At 46.3% G+C, this 23,878-nt stretch overlaps 1 protein-coding gene and 1 long non-coding RNA gene across 2 annotated transcripts; both read right to left on the bottom strand.

Moving 5' to 3' along the window:
- Positions 1-131: 131 nt before the first annotated feature.
- On the bottom strand, positions 132-990 carry LOC122374455. The gene is made up of 2 exons (XR_006255224.1): positions 713-990; positions 132-414 (listed from the first exon to the last, which is right to left on the bottom strand). It is a non-coding gene; the product is annotated as an uncharacterized LOC122374455 (long non-coding RNA).
- A 4,387-nt stretch (positions 991-5,377) lies between these two features.
- LOC122374454 (tyrosine-protein phosphatase 99A-like) lies at positions 5,378-23,130 on the bottom strand (the record flags this gene model as incomplete). Its single annotated transcript, XM_043353227.1, has 9 exons — positions 5,378-5,530; positions 5,764-5,880; positions 6,141-6,237; positions 6,609-6,792; positions 10,343-10,534; positions 10,679-10,793; positions 12,302-12,495; positions 12,939-13,123; positions 23,007-23,130. Coding segments are annotated over 9 exons (1,361 nt in total), but the record flags the coding sequence as incomplete, so codon positions are not given.
- Positions 23,131-23,878: the final 748 nt, after the last annotated feature.

Genomic DNA, 23,878 nt, shown 5'->3' with positions numbered 1-23,878 from the left:
AAAGCGCAGTGAAAATCATACCAAGACCCGAATACTCCCTCATCCGCACAAAAAGAACGTTTCCAACCGCAGTTCCCCGTCCTGAATGCGAGTACCCGACCGCCTCTCCAGACCATAAATAAAACACAAAATTCAAACGACTCGTATATTTATTGCTCATCGCTAGCTGCATACAGTAACTTCGCTAATAAACTGCGTAACACAACAAACCAACCACTCTCTAGGTACAGTGCACAGCTGGCCTACCTCTAAGCTCTCTGAAGTTCATTAGGCCTGTCAGTCGCATCTTCCATCGCCCACGTCTTACGGGCTGGTTCGGGCCGCTTTTCCGATATCTGGCACTAGAGAGGCATGGTATGGAGACTCAGCGGTCCACCTCTGCCCTTGGTGTTCTCCATGCGAAGTGAAACAGCTCTGTAAGAAAAAAATCATTTAATTGTCAAATTCAGCGTACAGGCCTGGTTCCTGGCTTGCTAATATACATAAGTATAGGTTGTCGACGAAAGGTTAACAATATCAATCAATAAATAAAATGCTGGGCCTCATCGTTCATTAAGAATTTGTAAGCCATGGACACCATTTTACCATAACATTCCCATCCCGACATCAACTCCGGAGTCCACTCTCAAGAAACCGCATAAATGGCGACCATACCGCAGCACGCAACAACGCAGCTTGCTGTGCGACTGACCCATGAGTTTTCATAACTCACCCTTGCTTCACCAAGGCAGACACTTTTTCAGAAACGCTCCTTAAAAAAGCAGCAAATCGAAGAAATCGCCGGTAATAAGCCGACACTAACGGTCACACCAGCGCGGCGCACTGCGCAGTGCGCACCCCCAGTCGCACAAACAGGAAGGACGCCCGTTGTCGGACACGTAGTGCTGTGAAGTGCGTAAAATAATATTGTGAACATGTCAAAATTCAACTGAAAAGTTACTTTATAACTCGTTTAAACAAGCCTTGTATTCACTTTGAACAGTCTTCAAAATAGTTATTTTTATTTTATTTTTTTTTTGTTCTAATATGGCATAAATCACATCTCGTCCATTCTCATCTCTATTGCCAAATTATCCTACAAGGGGAAGTCTAGGGAAACCCCAGAATATCCCCCAGCCCCTTCTTCGCTGGAAAAGCTAATTGGGGAAGCATCGGGATCACTTGCGTTCCCCAACTGGGTAGGGGAAACCGCCGACATTCCCAATCCTTCCCCAATATTCCCCAATCCATCCCCAAGCGAATTGCTGGCTGGGTTATAATGGGGAGGTCGCGAAACTGACCTGACCTTAGGTCACCGATATCAAAATTCCGAGATATACAAATTGCACATACTGGTACCCTAACTAAAGCCTGAAGAGAAGAAATTGATCGGTCAAAAACTCTAGCTCTGGCGTGATTGCAAACTTTTCTGAGGTAGGGTCACCAAACCGCCTCTGGTGACCTGACCTGAGGTCAGATCAACTCAAAATTTTCAGACATGTTGCGTAGAAGCCTTTTAGGAAAAGTCAGAAAATTTGAGCTTCCTAGCTAAACGCGTTTGGGAGAAATAACCAAAAAACCTCAGGGGGGGGGGGCTCCTGAGGCCCCCCCCCCCGCCAGGAATAGGGTTAAGTGAATCACTGTAATTGCGATCGGAATTCGATCTCCCATTTCATTATTAACCCGTGCCCCACTGGGGTCTGCGTATAACACGCCCTACTGGGGGGGGGGGGGGGCTATTCATAGCGCCCCCTCCTAACTCTGAAACTGCTTGGCCGATCGTCAAAATTCAAACGGCGTCTGATAGCCCCGGAAAAACTGTCGAGCGAAACCTAATTTCATTGACCTCGAGGTCACCGATGACGTCACAGGTCAGGTCAAAGTAAAAATTATTAGCATTTTGGCTTGTTCACGTTTTGGGCTCTGGCCGCCGTCTTACAAGTCAGATCAGGCTCATTTTTGGTTCACACACTCGTGAACAGATGCTCTAGATACGCTGAGGGTACTAAACTTGTACTTTGATTTTCAGGTCAAGGTCAGGTCATCACAGGTCACGAAAATATTATATCATGCGTCGGTCACGTGACACATGTTTTATGACCCATTTACGCCAAAGATTTCGAATTTGATGTCGTCTGTGTCATTCGAGGTCATTTTAAGTCAAATTTAGCTTAGATCAGGTCACTTTCAGGTCAAAAAAGGTCAAATTTTGAAGTAATAATTTTTCAACAGAAAAGGTGTCTATTGGATGCAGTTTGAGCTCAGGAACACGATGGTGCTATTTATATTGGCGTACGATGTCAAATACGTGGTGAAAATTGATTTGAAAAATTAATACTTACGAATTTTTTTTTTGCAATAATGCGTATAACTTGACCATTTTTGAGGATATTTAGCTAAAACTTGCTAGAGTTAGTCAAAATAACGCGTTCTATCACATATATTCCGGTTTTTTCGTAAGGTCAATTTTTTTTTGAAAAAAATGTAAAAATGTAAATTTTGAATTTTATTATATAACATTTTCGAAATGTTCAAAATTTCGAAAATCCGTGATGGCAGTTTGATAGCACAGTCTATTCTGAGTCCTCTCATGCAAAGAAATTGGATCTAGCTTAAAAACTGAGCCCTTGGGAGCGATTGCCGTGGTTCAATGTTTTGCGTCGAAATCGGCCGAACATGACGTCACTCTGACGTCATTTCCGGCCGACCTATGGTAGCTATGAAGTTCAAATTGTGACACAAGGTGTCACATTGATGCAGCCAAAGGTACTGAAAGTTTGGCGTTGATACGTCAAGCGGTTTGGAAGATATTGCAGAAAAACGGGAGGGGGGCTATTCCCCCCCCCCCCAGTGGGGCGCGGGTTAACCCGGCAGGCGGTGGGCCTACCAGCCACCTTCCGCGCAGTGGGGGGGGGGGCATTTTTTTGCCCCCCCCCCCCCGTATCTCCGAAACTACTGGACGAATCCGGAAGCTTCAAACGGCGTTCGATAGCCCTGTCAAATTTATCGGGGGAGACCAAATTTCATTGACTTCGGGGTCACCGATAACGTCACAGGTCAGGTCAAAGATAAAATGTTTCACCGTTCACGGGGCTTCTAGGGAAAGCGCTATAACACCGAGTAAAACGCATTTTGTCGAAAATCAGCGATGAGGCGTCAGTTGTCTAGTACATATGTTGCTATTAGAGGTCACCGGTCATACCAGGTCAGGTCACAGGTCAGGTCACCAAAGGTCACCAAGGGTCACCACATGAGCCCAACTTTACTAAGGTTATGCGATGCATGGTTTATGGCCATTTTTTCATTTCCAACTCAATGGTGTTGGTTATAAGACCATCAGGTACGGTTTAGGTCACTTTCTGGTGGAGGTCAGGTCAAGGTCAGGTCAAAAAAGGTCAAATTTCAAAGTTGATATTTTTGCATAAAATGGGTATCGATTCGATGCAGCTCGTCACGGGGAGTCTAATGGTGGTCTTTGTTTTGCGCTACGAGGTCTAGAATTGCTAAAAATTGAGTTTGAAAATTTGACGTCATCAATTTTGAACAGTTTTTTTCGCTATAACTTGGCCAAAAAAAGAGGTATCGATCTCAAATTTGGTATGTAGATAGAAGGCGGTAGGGACTATCACATATATTCCGGTTATTTCGAAATTCAAAAAAACTTTTTGGATTTTTTGGCTATTATATTCAAAAAATCTATTTTTTATTTTTGGGGGTCAAAATCAGAAAAACTCGAAAAACCGAAATAGCAGTTTTGTAGCCCTCTTGATTCCACACCTTGTATGTCTGAATCATTTTTCTGTATCTCTAAAGCTGTAGGCCTGACAGCTCTTCCCGCGAAACCTTTTTTTGGGTCGAAAATGGCAAAAATGACGTCACTCTGACGTCATTAGCGGCCAACCTATCATAGCCTTTGGAAAAATGTTTGGTCACCATGTGCGCTAGCTGCTCCCGAGAGGGTACTGAAAGTTTGGTGACGATCGGCGCAGCGGTTCTCGAGATATATTGAAAAAACTAAAGGGGGGGGGGGCAAAAAATGTCCCCCCACCGCCTGGAAGGTTAATGTAAACAAAGTCATCTTTTCATTCTGCTGAAGGGTCAGCCCTAGCTTGCGGCTATCTACATACACATTTTTATGTCTATTTACATTTAAATACGAGCACACATTGCTAAACACTGAAACTTTTATAATTCCTCCACGTACTATACATATGAACTTGCCGCATTGCCCAGGCACTCAGAGAAGAGACAATGAAAGTGAGAGACAGGGAGAGGAAAAGAGATATAGAGAGAGGTGGGAAAGAGAGAGAGAGAGAGAGAGAGAGAGAGAGAGAGAGAGAGAGAGAGAGAGAGAGAGAAAGAGAAAGAGTGAGAGAGAGAGAGAGAGAGAGAGAGAGAGAGAGAGAGAGAGAGAGAGAGAGAGAGAGAGAGAGAGAGAGAGAGAGAGAGAGAGAGAGAGAGAGAGAGAGAGAGAGAGAGAGAAGTGTGATAGCGTGTCTTATCCCTCGCCCCGGTAACCCAAACAAGCTAGACATATTGCACAAGTAGGTACCACTCTGTCTGGTTTTACACAGATCCAGCTGTGAAGCCACCGCACTGGTGACGTGCAATTGAAAGCAACCTCAAATTGAGTAGAAAGCTGGCTGTTTCAGACACTCTAAATCAATCGGAGCTCCAGCGCGGACAAATGTCCACCGATTGCCTCAGGACAGATGGATGGCGTCGGTAAGGTGACTTGATCTGGAAATTTGTCACGCAGGCAGCCAGCAGTCGCGCACGTCGCGATGATTTTGCCAGACTCGTGATCGGTTCTCGCAGTCTTGAAACCAGTCGAACAGCAAAATCGACCGAGTCACCGATATTGAACACCATGGTAGCGTGAGACGGGCGGCGTGATTGATCTTACAAACTCTCCAGTCAGTCGACGGAGGCTCACAAGTATGTGCCCATCCACACGTATGACCTGCAGTGACAGAGCCCCGAATGAGGCTAACGGGAGGAGGACGTGAGTACCACTAAGATATTGACCTGCGGGCTGCGACCACCCCTGCCATGGCCATTCCCTAGACCCCCTCCATTTCTGCTTGGACCATTACCAGATGCCCTTGTCGCCTCTGCAGGGGTAATTCGCCCCAAATGCCCACCTCCAAGTACGACGATGAGGGTGGTAACGCATTTATGTACCTCACCTCCAAAGTAAGGTGATGACGATGGTGACACACCTACCTCCAGAGTACAGCGATGTCTAGTCCTCCCTCCACACACCCCACTTTCCAAAGAACGGAAACTCCAAAGAGTTCAGTGAAGAGACGATGATGACACGCATACCTCCAAATAACACTGATGATGATGGTACACCACCCATCTCCACAATACGATGACGATGACGATGACACACCTACCTCCACAGTACGGCGATGACGACGGTGACTGCCAGCAGTAGACTGCCGACAAGTACGCCGGTCAGCTGGGCGCCAGCCAGCGCCGTGCTGGGCTGGTGACGCCACGTGCTGAACAGCTGAATCTGCTGACAGTTCCGCTCCATACGCACCTGCCAGCAGCCGTCATATGACGTCACAGGACAGTGAGGTAAGACATGATAGTGAGGAAAAGATATGATACTAAAGACGACATGTGACGGTGATGATTCAGAGCAAAATGTGGCAGTAAAGATAAGACAGCATAGCAAGGCTATACTGTGTTATCAATAACTCAGTATTGCATTCATACACGTTTTTAAAACTGCTGCCTGTGCCTCTAGGCCGTAACCGACGGATTTCTTACCTTTGCCGAGGCAGACTGCTGGCCTTTGTATATTTTCTTCGGAACTAGCACTGAGAAGGTGGCCCCTTGAATGCGCAGCTCGTAGATTTCATTCGTAGTTAGGTTTGTGAGAATTATCTGGAAACATGTGGCGGTGTGCCGTCAAGACCGGGTGTTGATTATAATATATGTTATGATCAGCGTTAGGCATCCAATGAAAATCGGTTGGCCACGTTCAATTTCACCACAGCATGATAAAGACTTTACAAATTAATTTTAGACTTATTGAAAAAATCACTTACGTCATAGTAGCCAGGTTATAACCGCATAAGCTTGAGCACACGCCACACAGCACCTAGTTTTTCGGTTTATCTGTTTTGCGTTTATGGAGCGCTTACCGATAAGTTGAGTCCGTCTGCTTTCAGTGGAACGTGGCGCTCCACAAAGTCCCAGCTCTGGTTGCTCCGGTACAGCAAAAAGTACATATCCACAGAGCTGGAAATGGGCGAGGCCGATATCAGCTGGTTTGGCTTTTAGAAAGTTAGCGATGCATTGCAAATAAAGCTGAAGGATCCTCTCCCCAACAAAACCACCTATCTCAACGAGTTTATAAAAAGGAAAAGTGAATCACACCAATACATCTGCTACACATCCTAGACCGACAACAGCGCACCAATCGGCATTCATTTTTGCAAATATCAAAATCCAGAAAGGACCCCTAGCTGCTGCCATTCTCATTAATGACCATAGTCCAAATCCTCAATAATGTAAGCATGTTGCCTACTTGTAAGTTCAATCAGCTCCAGCTAGAGTCCTATCCCGCAAGTCCGCCAAAATCCTCCCCCAGCCCTCAGCACCGTCCTTACCGGTAGATGAGTTTTGGTCGCCGCCAGTGCAGCACCAGTGACGTATCGCTAGGACAGCTGATGTTAGTGATGACGGGCGCCCCTGGGCCACTGACGTCAGTTCGTGACGTCACTGGGAACGAGCGGTCCCCCTCTCCGGCGACCGTGCGTGCCTTCAGCCATACGGTGTACTCCTGGTCTGGATCTACCGATGCATAAAGACAGATATACAGACATATACAGACGGTTACAGATACAGACACATACAGACACGGCTCAGTCATCGGTGTATTCTTGGTCTGGATCTACCGGCACATAAAGAAAGACACAAAAATCCCCAAATACCGTGTACTTGGTCCGTAACAAGGGACAACGGATACGATACTGCTACAGTCTTCCATGTCATACATCTTGACATAAATTGTTTCGCAGTACAAAGGTCGCTGAAACATGACAAAGTATATTTTTACCTGGCTCATGCTGTTAAAATCATGACAAATGTCTCTCGAAAAAGATTACCTCCAATCATTGGGGTTGTCTTGGGTCCAGGGTCCATATAAGTCAGCTTGTTCAAACCGTGCCAATTTATACGTGATCCAGGGAGTCTTCACTCGAAATATCGATCAAATCAGGACGGAACTCATGTATGTGACAGGAACCAAATGGCATCACTCGTCTGACCCGAACGAGTGATTGAATTTCAAGGATTGTCTTTCTATAGCTACAAAGCTCGCTTTCTGATTGGATAAATCTGTATAACATGGCTCCAGTGCAGTTACATTGCATATTTATCTGGGATGCTGTTATAAGCTTGGCTTTGATCATTGAGTACGGCCTTTTGTTACATGGTAGAAGCCCAATGCAAATTTTTGCACTTTGCATATAAGGCGTTTCTGATGTAGGTACTTTAGTCCTGATTTTGAATGTTCGATAGAGCTTGCCCGTGGTGAGTGCGATCATTTATCATTTGCTTCATTCTCACGAGCATGTTGCTGTAATGGTTATTCATTCGCCTGGCGGACCTGTGGAATAATGGCCTTGCTTACATCAGTACTCAAATGTCCGATAAAGTCGATCATAAATATGCAAAGCAATACGATACAACCACCTAAGTACTAAGTAGTATAACCAATTGACAAAAAGCTTTCGTAATGGGCTGTTTTAATGCGCTCAACTACTTTGATATATTAGGAAAACATGTTTAGATGAGGTAGGTGAATTTTCAGAATTTGTTATTTTAATTATTTGCTTTATTCTTTGTAGCTCACGAGGACATCAGGTGATTAATCAGCTTCTTATTTCCAACTCCAATCTTGCTCCTCTCTATCGTCTGCCATTTCGAATTTCGCACCATCGTCATTTGTTGTTTCACTACCTTCACACTCCAATACCAGTAGGCGGAACTATGGTCATGAGTACCCAAATATAGGAACGTTCCCATTTTGGGGAACGGAGTTCCCAAATATGGGAACGGGCGTTCCCATTTATGAGAACGGAAGGCAATTTTTCGGCCGTTCGCCCACTAAAACTCAAAAGTGCATCACGTCTCAAAAAAGTGCACGCTGATTGAAGTATCTACTAAATCTCCATAAAGTTATCTTTAATCTGACCGTGGAACAAGGAAATTGACCGTGGAATGATATTTTTAATGATTTTTTAAAAATGACAAAATGTTGAAAATATGGGTTATACGACATTTAACATGCAATTTTAAGGAAAATGAAGCATTTTTTAGTTTGAGGTTAAGTATAATAGCTTTCGCCTGGTTATGAACTTTCATACTATCGACACCAGATGCTGACAAATGCAAGCGAAGACGCGGACGGTCCGGAGGTAATATTGACTTTTGGTGTCGGGGCGGACGACCGCGTGGAACGTGAGTGAATTTACCGAGCTACTGTTGTAAACTCAGTTTAAGCGGTTGAAAATTATCCAGCTGTATTTTATCAACCCTGAAAGACATATTTTATTTGGATGCTAGCTGTTAAGCATTGCTTTTAAGGAGCGTCATGAGCGTGGTTTTTGCCTTCGGTATTTCTAAGCACGATCGTTTTGGGGGAATTTCTTTTATGCAGGTCGCCCTGTGTGGCTTATTTATAATTTTTATGCTGATTTTGATCATTTCTCGTGCCCATCCTACCAGGCTTTTTGCCACTTACACTCATTAAGAAAGGAAAAAAGTAGATTTATATTGGGACTAGGTGTTTTGAGAGTGAAACATTTCAGCGTTCCCATTTTTGGATACTTACTTGTGCTCATCAACTATCAGTGTTAAACAGACAGGTGTTTTACATGCCTCCACCCTCGGCGCGGACAGTGTATATAGGTATGGAAGACCTTGTTGAACATCGCTGAGCGTTGTGAATTACGTAATCCTGCAGAGGGGGGCGTGCCCGTTGCGAGATCGACGGGAATAAAAGCGCAGAAGACCGGGCGAAACATGCGACGGTCTTGCCGGAAAGGTCATCTGATGATTGTTGCGTTAACAATAATTTGCGGCGTTGGACGTGATGCTTGTTAATGAAAAGAGCCCCTGAAAGCCGTCGGTGAAATCGTTCCCAATTTTGGGTACGCCGTTCCCATAATAAGGAACGCTTGCAGCGCCAGTGTACGAGAGCGTTCCCAAATTTGGGCTCGCGGCCCGGATGATGGACTGCTTTAGAAATAGGGGAACGATTTGAAACTACGATGGGCCTTACAATATCAAACTCTTTCCCAACAATATTGAGATAAATATCAGGCGGTTCACGATCGTTTTATATTTTTTGGACGTCATTTAACGGTTCTTTTTCTTGTTTTAAATAATGCCTACATGGCGTTCCCATATTTGGGTTTATCGTTCCCAAAGATGGGAACGAAAATGCGTTCCCGAAAATGGGTACGCTTGACCATAGTTCCGCCTACTGATACTGGTTTGTGGTGAACCATCCATCTAGTGCAGTCCCTGTCCCCTCACCCCAGCACCTCCCCCTCTCCCCCCCCCCCACAGCACGCCGACAGCGGTCAGTCTGCAGAGGCTCGCACAGCTCAGACAAGGTGTGAGGGGATCAACGGGGCTATTCTGAACACGAAGCTGGCCCACCGAACCCGACAAAGTCAGGATCGATTACACGACGCGAAGTTCCCAATCAGCAATTTACACCGAGTAAGTTCGGGGCGAAAGTTGGCACCGCGCCAGATTAGCCTCGTCTGACCCGCACGATGCCCGCACCTGGGGGGGGGGAGGGGGTGTTGGAGGGCAGAGGTCATAACTCGGGCCATATAACACCAAGACGGCTATTCTGCGCGATTGTATATACGAGCATCTCTGTGTCTAACAGAAGGCCTTGGCACACGGCAGCAGCGTGCATCCTTGAACGACCATGGGTCCAGGAAGAGAGGCGTCTGCGACTCCGCGTGTCTAATAGTGAGCGTAGGGTCACAGGAATAGGCTGTATCACCCAGCCTGTGCTATGCGGTACAGCCTACCATTTCAGGCAATGGATCGCCTAATTAGCCTAAGGTCGCCCGATTGACTCCAGCGCACGTATGAGACTAATGAAGGCTGTACATGATTTCACATATGCTGCAGGCTTTCTTTATACCACACATCCTCGCGTATTTTGCCGTATTTGCCCCGTGTCTGACCGAAAATACGGCCGAAACCGGAGCTAATTCGGATGGCGCACCGTCCTGCCGGGCTCAGCCACCTGCCTCTCCCGGCACGTATAATCCGCCGGCTTCTGCGGGGATCTTACCGAGCGTGGTGATCTTACCGAGCGTGGTCAGGGTGTAAGAGGTGACGTCTCCGGCGGACACGGTAACACTGCGCACGGCAGCCTGCTGGGAAGTCCAGTACACGGTGTAGCCCAGCAGCAGGCCGTTAGGCTGCCGGGGAGGTGTCCAGCCGAGCACCATACTACGGTCAGTCACCTCCAGAAACGTCACGTTGTCCGGCCGAGACGGAACTGGAAGCCGCGGTGGAATGATCAGATGTGCATGCGGATTTAGCGAATGCAGAATGGATTTTATTTTTACGCATTGAGTTTGCACCTGCAGAAGTTTTTGCTTTCGATGACGGCTTGAAGGACAATTATTATTTTATTTCTTACCTCCTTGAGAAGTTACGGCAGAAATGGTGTCAGGTGGACTCAGATACTCGGGGTTCTTCACTTGAAGTGTTATTTCGTACCTGGTAAATGGCTGCAGGCCATCGATAAAATATTTCTGAAAGTGGACATTCACTCGTTAGTTTTCAAAAGATTTCATACAATATTATAAATCGAGTCGTGAAAGCACAAAGGAAGCTGAAAAGCCATAGCGTGTTGAGCACGTTGACTTAAGGCACGTTATGTGATTACCTACATGTTCTCAAACTATGCAATACTATGCAATATGTTATGCAATGTAAAAAACACACATTGCGGGCGTCAACACTAAACCGCACATAAGCCTAGCCTTGTGATGAAATGGACGCCCAAGAGGTGTCAAGTCCTTCCAGAATATTTTCTTGGATGCTTGATATTTTTAGCAATACTCCTTGTGCAACAATGACAAATAATAACTGAAATGATCGACGTGCATGCGATGTCTGTGCACCACATTAGCTAGCCTTTCACTAACAACCTCTCCGGAATAGCGAAGCATATAGCCTTTCCATTGCACTTCACTTTGGGTCACGCCGGCACCACTACTCCGCCGCGTTTGCGTCCCATGAGCGGGCCATTGTCGACTGAAAGATGCCTGTCAGGGTACTCTGGCTCAGGGATTGTGGCAGCTTCCGCTCCAAGTTGGCCCGTATTTACCGCTCGGCCGCCGCGCACGGCCGTTCACAATATCCGAGCGGCAGGCTGGCTGCACTTTACTGCCCAATCTATCAGCGGCATCTGAACGGCCGAGCGACGGCCGCGACGGTCGCGCTTCATGCCGGCAGTCGCTGCCGGCGGCCTCCATTGCAGCGACTACATCGTTTGGAAACTTGCACGATCAAATCTAGTTCCCCGCCCGATCCCGACTTAATGGCAAACTTCCGCGATAAAGCAGCCGAAAGAGACCCAATATCGACTGGAAGGCAAGACAAAACAGCTCAACTTCACACCCGTCGGACGGATCCGCTCGGCTGTAACTTTGCTGACCGAGGGAGATTTTGATGTGCTTGATCCGGTTGCGCTGGGGCCCACTATAAAATGTTCTTAGAGGCGTACTGCTTTTATAGACATTCGAATACATACTGGACTGAAAAATAACTTCTTTGAAGTGAATGAAAGCCAAGATGAACTCTGATTTCCGCCAGCATCCAACCTGGCGGGACAATGTGTGATTATTTTGCGGGGCTGGCGAGCGACAAACAAATGGATAACGGTCTTGGCATTTCATTTTGTAGCGTATTATGTCAGTAAGGGACTCATGTGAGGACTCATGCCAGCTCATGACAGAGTCAATGGGAACAAGCCAGACCACTCGACTATCAGGTAAATATTAACGTGGACAACTAAGCTAATAAAGTAATAAAAAATTGTTGTTCAGTGAAACTATATTGACACAATTATTGACCATTAGCAAGAATATAATAATAAGCTAAAAAATTACCTAACGTAATAAATGCATTGTTTGGCTCGTGACTAGCCTGAAGGTAGATGTCTGCCTTGATGTCTGCCTGCCATAAGGGAGAAATGACAGACACACTGAGAGATATGTGTGTTGGTGTTCACCTTGGGTGAAAATTTGTGACCTACCCTAAGCCAGATGTCGTGCAGGTCCACCTCTGTCACTGTGCCCGGCGTCCGGCTAGGTTCCACCGGTCGGTACGTCAATCGGTACCCAGTGAACTCTCCGTGCAGGGTATAATTGGCCGGCGGCTCCCAGCCCACCTCTATAGACGTGGACGACCGGTTCCGGGCGAACGTCAGGTTCGGGGCTATGCCGGGACCTGAGAGGGCATGGAACTGTCAGCAAACAACTGGAGGATATGTTGTAAAAGATGTAATCATCCCTTCATTCAAGACTAGCGTATTACAGTATCAGAAGCCCATCCGTGCAGCTTTCTCACGTCAGTATTTTCTCTCTCTCTCTCTCTCTCTCTCTCTCTCTCTCTCTCTCTCTCTCTCTCTCTCTCTCTCTCTCTCTCTCTCTCTCTCTCTCTCTCTCTCTCTCTCTCTCTCTCTCTCTCTCTCTCTCTCTCTCTCTCTCTCTCTCTCTCTCTCTCTCTCTCTCTCTCTCTCTCTCTCTCTCTCTCTCTCTCTCTCTCTCTCTCTCTCTCTCTCTCTCTCTCTCTCTCTCTCTCTCTCTCTCTCTCTCTCTCTCTCTCTCTCCCTCTCTCTCTCTCTCTCTCTCTCTCTCTCTCTCTCTCTCTCTCTCTCTCTCTCGACTCACGCTCCCGCTGCGTGTTGACCGGGTAGGAGATGGTGCTCGGCCGGCTGTGGCCCAACGCGTTGATGGCTACCACCCTGAACGTGTAGACCGTGAAGGGAGTCAGGCCCGAGATGGTGATGTTGGTGTGATTGCTGACTGTCCGCTGGCCGGCCTCCACGCTCGGCCACAGACCACTCTTGCCGTATCTGAAATAGGGCGATAGGCTTGACGTAACCGTTACTTGTTAGGTCTTCGATGTTTCTCCTTGTTACGTGCTTATACTCGTGTTGTTAAAAGTTTATACCATTCATTTATAGTGTTCTTGCTGAGTGATTTAGAGGAGCATATGGCTAGTCAAATAAATGCTTTCAAGTTTTTAGAGTCCCCTGAAAATAAGGACACAAAACGTGTCAATAGCAATGGGGTTGGGAACTCGATTTTTTAAGAATGCATGAAAATGATCAAACTATTTTCACAGAATTCATGGTGCATACCATTGCCTCATAAAATCAATAAGCTGAGAGAAATGGGGGAAGAAAGATAGGAAACTTGTTTTGAAAAGTTCTTGAAAAAAGATGCTCTTGATGCTGTTACGTCACATGTCACCTTCTGCGGTTGACAAATAATGGCGCATCTGGCGCACCACAGATTACATGTTATATCAATGGGTGAAAGATGTTGTTTGCTTCACTCTGCCATTCGCGCTGTTTTTAACTTTAAATTATGCAGGGCTGTCTCATCCCTATCTCCGTAACGTGTCGTGTGCGACCAATGACGTCACGGCATTGCCGCGTTCTGATTGGGCGGCAGCTCCGAATCGCCCGAATGGTGGTCCCCGCTCGACAAGCGCACGTGCGCCGACTAGGCATTTGTAGTGGCATTGACCAGGCATTGACAGCAGAAAAAGTGAGCTAATGCAGAGCTCTGAATGTACTTGAATAGAGTCTAAGCCGTCAGTAATACGTAAAAACGTCAGATAGGTTTCTTGTTCGTCTTGATTCGAGCTTTTATGTGATATAATTTTTACCTTAGTGTCGAGTCTGGCAGCTATGTGGGAGAGCCCTAAAGTTGGGTCATTTTCCATAGGATTGCATTACAGCCGTCCGACCCTTCGTACCTGTGACGTCACGGAAATCGCTGCTTCGGCCTAATGAGCATATCTTCTATATAGGGCCTTGTAAATTATGCTAAAACATTTACGGATGAAATGTTCAGTGTCAAAAATTGATGTGTCTGCCGTGTACTATATTCCCACTTAACATGAGCGCGTGATAAACATTTTATGTACCTCGAATTTTCAAATGATAAAGATGATGAATCGGAGGATGCTGAAAAGCGAAAGCTCATTCCAATATTTGGACTACTTTACGATTAAAATGTTTACATTCCTGTCATCTTATTGATCATTTACTTGTTCTTTTTTATGAAAATAACTTAAGGCGTTGAGAACCGAGGTAATTTCTATCTACCGTGCCTTAACTTACCAGCAACAGCAATCTATCTACGCCCTACGGTGGCAAGGGAGACTGTGAAAGAAGCGTAAGATGGATTCTAAACAATTCTTTTGTGATATACTGAAGGGCAAAGTGCAGAGAAGAGCGTACAAGTCCTGTTTTGTGCCAGGCTGTTGCAGTAGCACTTATGAAACTCCGAAAACGATCTTCGTTCATGTCCCGAACAACATTACCCTGAGGAGATGATCGTCTGCAATAGCAGGAAGAGCTGATGCAAGTACTTTGAAATCCACTATCAAGTCGGTGCTATTGTTGTAATGATCACTGTGAGGTGAGATATTTTGTGCAAGGGCTGAGTGTAATGCCCATGAAATGACCTCCATTCGCCCCCTGGGCCTGACCGGTCAGGGTTATAAAATTTGAGTGGATGGCGGTCCGTTTGGGGTTCAGATGTCAATTGTATTTTGTTACTGTCAAACAATACATGTTATGCTGGCAGCGAATGTGTGTAACGTCGTTTTTTCGAAACAGAAGTTAGAACTGTAACGGCAGAGTGCTTGCTGGTCTCATCGTAAGTATTGTAAGTGTTGTAAGCAAAAGCATTGTCAATATTGTAAGTATTGTGAGCATTGATGTATGGTAGACATCACCTCACATGATCTCGGCTCAGATAACCCTCTCCGGTGTCCCTGTCAGTAAATGGCACCTGGATCATTACAGATAAGATAATTTGTCATAATTCTTAAAGAATTGGGTGGTTTTGACTCGTTTACTCGAGGTGCAGGTCGCATTTCAATACTTTTCCATAGGCTTGCAATGTAAAGGTCACGACTCTGACCTAACCTCAGGTCACAGATCAAAATTCTGAGATATACAAACGACACATACTGCAGGTACTGTTTTGAAGACTTGATGAGAGGAAATAACTTCGTGAAAAACTCAAGCTCTGACGTGTTTGCAAACTTTTCTGAGGTGGGTTCAACAAACCCGCTCTGGTTACCTGACCTGACCTGACCCGGCATTTTTTTTTTTCTGAGATGTGCGCAATGAGCATGTAGGAAAAGTCACCAAATATGAGCTGAATGTCTCGCGGCGTTTGGCAATTGTACAAGAAAATCCTGAAAGGTCTCCCCGTCCGAAATAGGGTTAATGTGTATATGAAGAGTTGCAGATGCCAAACATACCCAGATCTAAGACTGCAGTTCCCAGCGCCGCTGCAACGTTTTTAAAACAAACATACATAGGACATACAAACATGTTTATTTGCATCTGTTTTGGATAATAGCAACTCATGGCGCCATCACGCGCGATAACTGTTAGGATTTGAGATATATTTTTATTTAGGCCATTAGTTTGGCTGTAATGTTTATTAATATTAGTTGGGCGGAGTTTGGTAGTTTTTTTATTTAACTTGTGGTATGTTGTGCTGATTGCGGGTTGTTCAAACCTTTCAAATGTAAGGACCTTATTGAACTCAACCCTACCCCTACACTACCCTACATACGACTGGACGCTTTCCAAGCCCACAAGCATCACGACGCCGAGATGGAATGTAGCCGAGAAATCACCTTCGCCATCTGCTCTAGAGCTAATCGTGTGGGGCGGCGTGTGGGGCGCCGCTTAGCCTATGGGGGTGCACTTCTAGAAGATGGGGGACGGGGGTGCACCTGCACCCCTTTCATATGGAAAGTTACTTCCCTGATTACAGCTCCCCGTATTGCACCTAATCAGGGAACGGCCAGCAAACGAAGGAACTATTTCTGGATGACAGGCGAATAACCGCTCACGCAAGGAGCGGAGCTCCGCCCCGTCCAAAGTGGCCAACAAAGCAGAGACAGAGGCAGCATCACATCTTCCATCAAAGAACTGGTTTCTGGCTTGGAAGATGAGCTCCATCTTTGCATCCGAGTCGGTGCTGTCAGGAATCAGCTGGTCTAATGGAGTGAGAGTAGTGAGACGACTAGCTTGTATCAGAGCTGCCTGGTCTTCGTAGCATTTGCACCGATTCTTCTCGATCGGACTCTGAATTCTGTCCCTCCTGCGTATTACTTGAGGCATTGCTATGTAGCTAAGTCTTTGGCAGAGTTTCATTATCCATGCTTTACAAACAGTGCCATAACAACACAGTTAACCCGCGCACCGACGGGGGGGCGGATATCCGCCCCCCCCCTGAGGTTTTTCGCCAATAGCGGGAAAACCGCGGCGCGTAGCGCCGCGAAATTTGGTATGACTATTCCCTTATCAATTTTACACATGGTGTGCAAGTTTGAACCTCCTATCTTTCAAGGTCAGGTCACCAGGTCACTTTGAATGACCCAACCTCAAGTCACTTTTTTGCAACTTTGTCACCGTGCCAGAGCTACAGTAGATGTCGGAGGCCTTTGAAAGTCGCAGGATGTTATTAGGTCATTAGTAGCTACAATTTGTATATCTCGGAATTTTGATATCGGTGACCTAAGGTCAGGTCAATTTCGCGACCTCCCCATTATAAGTCAATGGGGGAAAAATCAACTCCCTGTTTTTACCACTAAAACGGGTCGGAATGGCCCCATATACCATACATGACTTCATATAGGATCAACCTTCACTACCTTGAGGTCTGTTTTGCTGTTGGGCAGCTGTGAGGTCATGTGACGTCATCAAAGGTCACCAAAGGTTTTTGGCCAATAACTCCGTACAGGAACAAGATACAGACGCGTGGATGGTCTCATTGTGTTCAGCTCGTCAAGACGCATCGAATGATATACATGATGACCTCGAGGTCACGTGACCTGAGGTCAACCTTTGACCTTGACCTTTCGAGGTCAACATATATATCATTCGATGCGGATTGACGAGAGGATCACGATGATGCCCTTAGTTTGTTCCTATCTTGACTAATTCGAAAGTTATTCGAGAAAAACTCTCTCCATATTTAGCGCCGCCATTTTGACTTTTTCGACCCCTGTGACGTCATCTTTGACCTGACCTGAAAATGACCTTTGTAAAAATTGTAGATCTTGACCGTGCGTATCCGATGCCGTTTACGGCTTGTCGCTATCTTGCTTCGTTCTCGAGATCTCGGGGGGGGGGCGGTCATCCGCCCCCCCCGTCGGTACTAAGTTGGCGCAGACCCCCGTCGGTGCGCGGGTTAATTAATCACCAAGCTTCTTTGCAAGTTCCAATACAGTTGAATCGCACGCGATTTGAGTGCAAAAATCAAGAAAAGTGCCAACTTGTTCCCGTAAAATATTTTGAATATTGACCTAAAAAAATTAGTAATTTCCAGATAAAATAACAGCGAAATCAGTTTTCGCTTGCCAATAAAACTCACAGATATTGAAGCTCCATTATTAAAGGAACATTTTAGTATATGCCATTCTTGATAAAACTTCTTAGCCACGCAATACCAGCGCAAAATAAAGAGACACTGAAAACACGACCAATCACTCCGATTTACCATAGGAAAATACATAGAAAATGTACATATGTCTCAACTGCGCCAAATATACAGACAGTTATATACCTACATGTGACGTCATGATTAGCCCGACCAATCAGAAGCAAGTCGTTTTCAGCCACAAATAATTAATTTCTGAACTAACTAGGCATTTTTTTAACAAAGTGATTTTAAATTAAATCATTAAAAATTCTGAGCTTTTTTATTTTACCAAAACATACAGAGCATGCAGATAGGTCCCAACCCTATTCCAATGGTCATCAAATGACCATACATACATAGGATCTATGAATAAGTGCTGTGGCCTGTGAGTATGCAACGACCCGCCACGAATCACCCGAGTTACTACGAATGTTCGGTGCCGCATATCCAACAGTTAAGCACATACATCATCTTCTGCAGTAGTAGCGTATCATTAGGCGGCATGCAATATTGCGGGCTGTAATCATCTGTTGTTGTTTATCCCTCGCCGGACCTATTGGTTTTCTACATACGTGCCGGCCGAGGGGGGGGGCGGGTACGACCCCCCCCTCGCCGTTTCGCCCCTGGTGGAGCTAGCGCGTCGCGGAAAAAACGAGCGTGTGCGCCGTTACGAGACGCAGAGATTGGTACCCGATTTTAAGGTCCTAGGTCAACCGGTGACCTCTGAGGTCAGGTCAAGTGCCCCCCGATACGGTTCAGTTTTTGGTGAATAACTTCGCAAAAAACGGCCGCAGAGCCGCGATTTTGGCAGCATCGTGTTCGCCTCGCTCAGGCGCGTCGAATGATATACTTTTTGTTCGGGTCAGGTCAACTTAGGGTGTTGACCTCAGGTCAAGGTCAGGTCAGCACCCCCAGGTCACGAAGTTGGTCGAAGGAGGTCATGTCGCATATCATTCGATTCGGCAGGTCTTCCTGAGTCCATTGGTGGCTTTCTCGACTCGCTAGCTTAATTTGATCGGGAGTTATTGACGAAAAACTAATATGACCTTGATGACGTCATAAATGACGTCACGCAAGGTCAACATTGCAAAAGTGACGCATCTAACCTTGCAAAGAGTGCATCGAATCACGATTCTGTGTGCTTGAGATAGTTGGAGATCGTTCCCGGCGCCAGAATAGCAGTTTTCATTTTTCCCCATTGACTTCTAATGGTGAGGTCACGAAAATGACCTGACCTCATATGACCTTTAGGAAAAATCCGAGATATACAAGTTGTGAGACTCATAATGGATACTAGATCCTGCAAGTTTCATTTCCCTGTGACATCTCCTCTGGCAGTGAGGGCGTTGCGAAATTGCGACATCTGAAGACCGTGCAGAGGTTGACTTATGACGTCATAGGTCAGTGACCTGACCTGACCCAAAAATGCGGTTGGTGTCAAAAGATGCGGCTTGGATCAAAGGTCAGATATGCCAAGTTTCAGCTCTCTATCGCCAGCGTGTTCGGAGCTATCGCGAAAAAACCCTATGGGGGGCGGCACCCGCCCCCCCCCCCCTCTCGGCCGGCGAGGGTTATACGAACTTTGCTTTCATCATTTCTAAGCATCCCTTCCATCCACTTCAATAATCAATATCCATATTCCATCACCAAACTCGTGCCGAGGCGGGTCCACCGATCCCTCGACCCACAATCTAGTTTGACCTTGCGGCCCACTGGTCGGAACCACCATCCGAAATCCGACCTCCTTGGATTTCACATCAGTCGTCGCAGGGGCTCGTCGGGATCGTCGCTTGAATTGCTGCGTCGGCACGTGCGTTCCATGCAGATGGCGACTCACGGGCGAGCAATCAGCCGGAATGCTCCGTGCAGATGTGACGCCAGGGGCTGTCTGTGCGCCATTGTAAGCTAGTTAGCAGGAGGAGCTGCTGAAAGCGACAGTGACGGCCAGGAGCTAGACGGTGCTTACCAGGGGCGGCGGGCGCTTCAATTGGGAAATGAGAGGGCTTCTGGACGACTCGTGACGCTTGGAGTTACTTTGATGATGGGCAGAATATGTCAGGCTAAACAGGAAATGAGATGATATTTAGTTATGTATAAGATCTATCAGACAAAATATTTTTTTACTCCAGTGGTCAATTCAAAATCAAGTCAAAGCATTCACAACGTAAATACATACCTAACATAAAACTGGCACACAGAACGAAATAAAACCCATTGGTATCCATTGGCATTGGCAATAAATATTAATCCACCAAGCGCCCTTCAAAATAACTATTTCCGTCCAGCTGGCCGTGCAGAAGCTGTTCCAATCGAGGTCTCGTCCGGCGGAGATGGCATCCAGCTCCAGTCGTTCATTAGACCGCGCCTGTAAGTGTCATGCTCAGCATTTGCCGCCGGCTCGTTACTCTTGATTGGCCTCATCAGGCTGGGGATCAGTGTGGGATCTGAGAGGGAGGGGTAAGAGGAGAAGCAGCCAGCGGTCGCGTGCGGACGTTCGGGGACTTGTCGAGCGCAGGACAGGATATGAGCGGTTGCTTCGCTATGCTGAAGATGGACGATGCTCATTTCCACGCGGAAGCGGTCGGTGAGTGATTGTGTTTTGCTTGATTTACACGGTTGGAAACGAGTTTGGCGATCACTCGGTCGTTGGGAATGGTACGGTCCAATGACCACAAGTCAAATCGAGCATAATGTCATGGGTATGAGTGTGTGTTCAGTTCAGAATGAGTCAAATTCACAGACCTCGCAGTCGCATGTTCTAGGGGTTTGTCAACCCACTAACACTGGACGTTAACCCGCGCCCTGGTGGGGTCTGTTTATAACGCGACCTGGTGGGGGGGGGGCTATTTTTTGCCCCCCCCCCCCCTCGTATCTCCGAAACTACTGGACGGATCCGCAAAATTCAAACGGCGTTCGAAAGGCCTGTCAAATTTGTCGAAGGAAACCAAATTTCATTGACCTCGGGGTCACCGATGACGTCACAGGTCAGGTCAAAGATGAAATGTTTCACCGTTCACGGGTCATCTAGGGAATGCGCTATAACACCGAGGAAAACGCATTTTGTCGAGAATCAGCGATAGGGCGTCAGTTGCCCAGTAGATATGTTGCTATTAGAGGTCACTGACAATACCAGGTCACGTCACAGGTCAGGTCACCAAGGGTCACAGGTCAGGTCACATGAGCCCAACTTTACTAAGGTTGTGTGATGCATGTTTTATGGCCAATTTGTCATTTCCAACTCAATGGTGTTGGTTATAAGACTATCAGGTACGGCTTAGGTCACTTTCTGGTGAAGTTCAGGTCAAGGTCAGGTCAAGGTCAGGCTAAAAAAGGTCAAATTTTAAAGTTGATAGTTTTGCATAAAATGGGTATTGATTCGATGCAGCTCGTCACGGGGAGTCTAATGGTGGTCTTTGTTTTGCGCTACGGCGTCTAGAATTGCTAAAAATTGAGTTTGAAAATTTGACGTCATCAATTTTGAACAGTTTTTTTCGCTATAACTTCGCCAAAAAAAAGAGGTATCAATCTCAAATTTGGTATGTGGATGGAAGGCGGTAAGGACTATCACATATATTCCGGTTTTTGCGAAATTCAAAAAAAACTTTTTGGATTTTTCGATCATTATATCAAAAAAAAATATTTTTTGATTTTTGGGGGTCAAAATCCAAAAATTTCAAAAATCCGAGATAACAGTTTTGTAGCCCTGTCAATTCTACAGCTTTTATGTTCTTATCATTTTTCTGTATTTGCAAAGCTATAGGCCTGACAGCTCTTCCCGCGAAACCCTTTTTTGGGTCGAAAACGGCAGAACATGACGTCACTCTGACGTCATTTCCGGCCAACCTATCACAGCCTTTGGAAAAATTTTTGGTCACCATGTGTAAAATTGATGTCCGGGAGGGTACTGAGAGTTTGGTGACGATCAGCGCAGCGGTTCTGGAGATATATCGAAAAGTCTGGAGGGGGGCAAAAAATAGCCCCCCCCCACCAGGTCGCGGGTTAAACTTATTTGATGACATTCCATGTTCAGTTCACATTGATCTCGTCTGACCACGACATCGTGCTCTAACTGAAGTGGTACGCTACTAAATTGATATCGGTTTTAATTTTCAAGAACTGAGATCTTACGAAATATTAGGGCGCACGATAACATGTCAACCCAACCATGACCTCTACATAGATTCTGGAAGTCATTATGCATATGCATGATCATGTTGAACAGATAGTCGTATCGTCGAATAGAGGAAGGAATGATGATTTATTTTCCATGTGCTCTTTTCTTCATAGCATTCAGTTTTTTTTTATTAACCGGAAGAATCCACTAACAAAAGAAAACTGACTACTGGCTGAATATTCCTGCGCATAGGAGTGTAACAGGCTTGCTACACAAAAATGTAACATATGTAAGGACACATCTGGTAGTTCGTTCGCAAAAGAACATGAACAATAAATTCTTGCCAACATCAACAACTCATGGGATAGAGATCACTGTTCAGTGTTCAACAACCGTCGCATAAGTTTGGTGTTCAAAGACTGTGGAAAGCAGCTTGTTCTCCGCAGCACCATAAACACTTTGCACAAATCATAGCGGACATGGCCAAAGTGCCGCTCCATTGAACACTCCGGGAGTTTACAGCCATTGGCGGCGACGACGACGGCACTAAATTCTAATACACTTGATGCAGTGTATAATGAAGTAAGCACCCAACAGAGCACAACACTATACCACCAGTGCACATGAATTCATGTGTAGTATTTCCTTGTCACCGCAATTGATAGTTTCTTTGTCATATCAATCAGCTCAATTAGCCATGACCGTCGGTTATTATTGCAGCTTTAGCATACTTCTTACGGGTATGTATCTGATCAAACTGACGGTTATATGTACTGCATGTCATTTGGATCTTGAACCGTCAGGACGAGGCATGACCGGTCCAAGTCCAGCAAGACCGACCAGTGATAATACCGGCTGATTTCGCCGACAGTTCTGGAGAACGGACTAGATCTAAGTTCTCTTGACTTTCTGTGCCCCCGGAATGCCATTTACTCGGTCTGACCCGGGCCCTGTTCGGTCGCTGTTTTCATATCAGCGTGCTGTCGGTTTTCCCCATATAAGAAAGCTATTGCTGGCGCGGCTTGGCCTCTCATTGGTCTAAAGAATAGACCACTTGCATTCGACCAATGAGGAGCCAAGAAGTAGCAGCATGATCGCAGCCTGCCTGCTGATAAATAAACGGGGTGCGAACAGAGCTCTGATGTTCAGCGCCCACCTACCTGGTCTGGACCACGTAGTACTCGATCGGCGCATTATTGGTGTACTTGCTGGGAGCCCAGCTGAGGTTGACCAGCCGGGACTCGTGACGCAGCACCATGGGCCGCCCCGGGGGACTCGGCACGTCTGAAACACAGTAGAAGTGTTTTCAGGGGGAGCGGGCACGTCTGAAACATGGCAGAACCGAATTCTAAGGGACTCGGCACGTCTAAAACAAAGAAAAATTGCTTTTGGAGGGACTGGGAATGTTTGATACACAGCAAAGCAAAAACTTGCTTCAGGCGGAGGGGGGACTCGGCACGGCACGGACTAGGTGTTGAGCTCGGCAAACTCAACACCTAATCCCGGCCTGTATGTAAGAGCCATATGCAAGAAGTCTGTATGAAGCTATGGACGTTAAATCGACTACGTAGGTGACGCTGCCTAGCAACTCATCCTCCTAGTCCACACGCAGTTTCTGTGAGTTGTTACATCGCTCATCATGGTCAACGATTGACTGGTGATTGACGCGCCGATCTCCCAATGGCCGCCCTTTGTCACAGAGAGGGCGGCCTACCAGAGCAACTCTGATGGTCAATAAAACCCTGATTGTTTGTCAAATGACTGTCGAGGAGACCGAGGCATCGAGTCGCTTCCAGCAAGGAGCCCACTCGGACCCTAACTTGGTCGAAATGGACCGACCATGAAGGGCAGACGTATGTGAATGGGTTATAACCGATCTTGGGGCTCTGTTAGCAGTTAACTGTTCTGGCATCGACTCGTAACATAGCCGGACGCAGAGACCTCGGATACAAGCTGGTCTAAACGTTCAATTATGGCAGTATTCAGATCGTGAATATGAATAAGAGCCGGACGCTGGAGTATGACATATCTG

Source organism: Amphibalanus amphitrite, unplaced genomic scaffold (assembly GCF_019059575.1).
Source record: "Amphibalanus amphitrite isolate SeventyFive unplaced genomic scaffold, NRLGWU_Aamphi_draft 001659F_arrow, whole genome shotgun sequence".
Classification (NCBI taxonomy): domain Eukaryota; kingdom Metazoa; phylum Arthropoda; class Thecostraca; order Balanomorpha; family Balanidae; genus Amphibalanus; species Amphibalanus amphitrite.
Note: the sequence above shows the minus strand (reverse complement) of the source record. Positions and strands in the feature narration are given on the sequence as shown.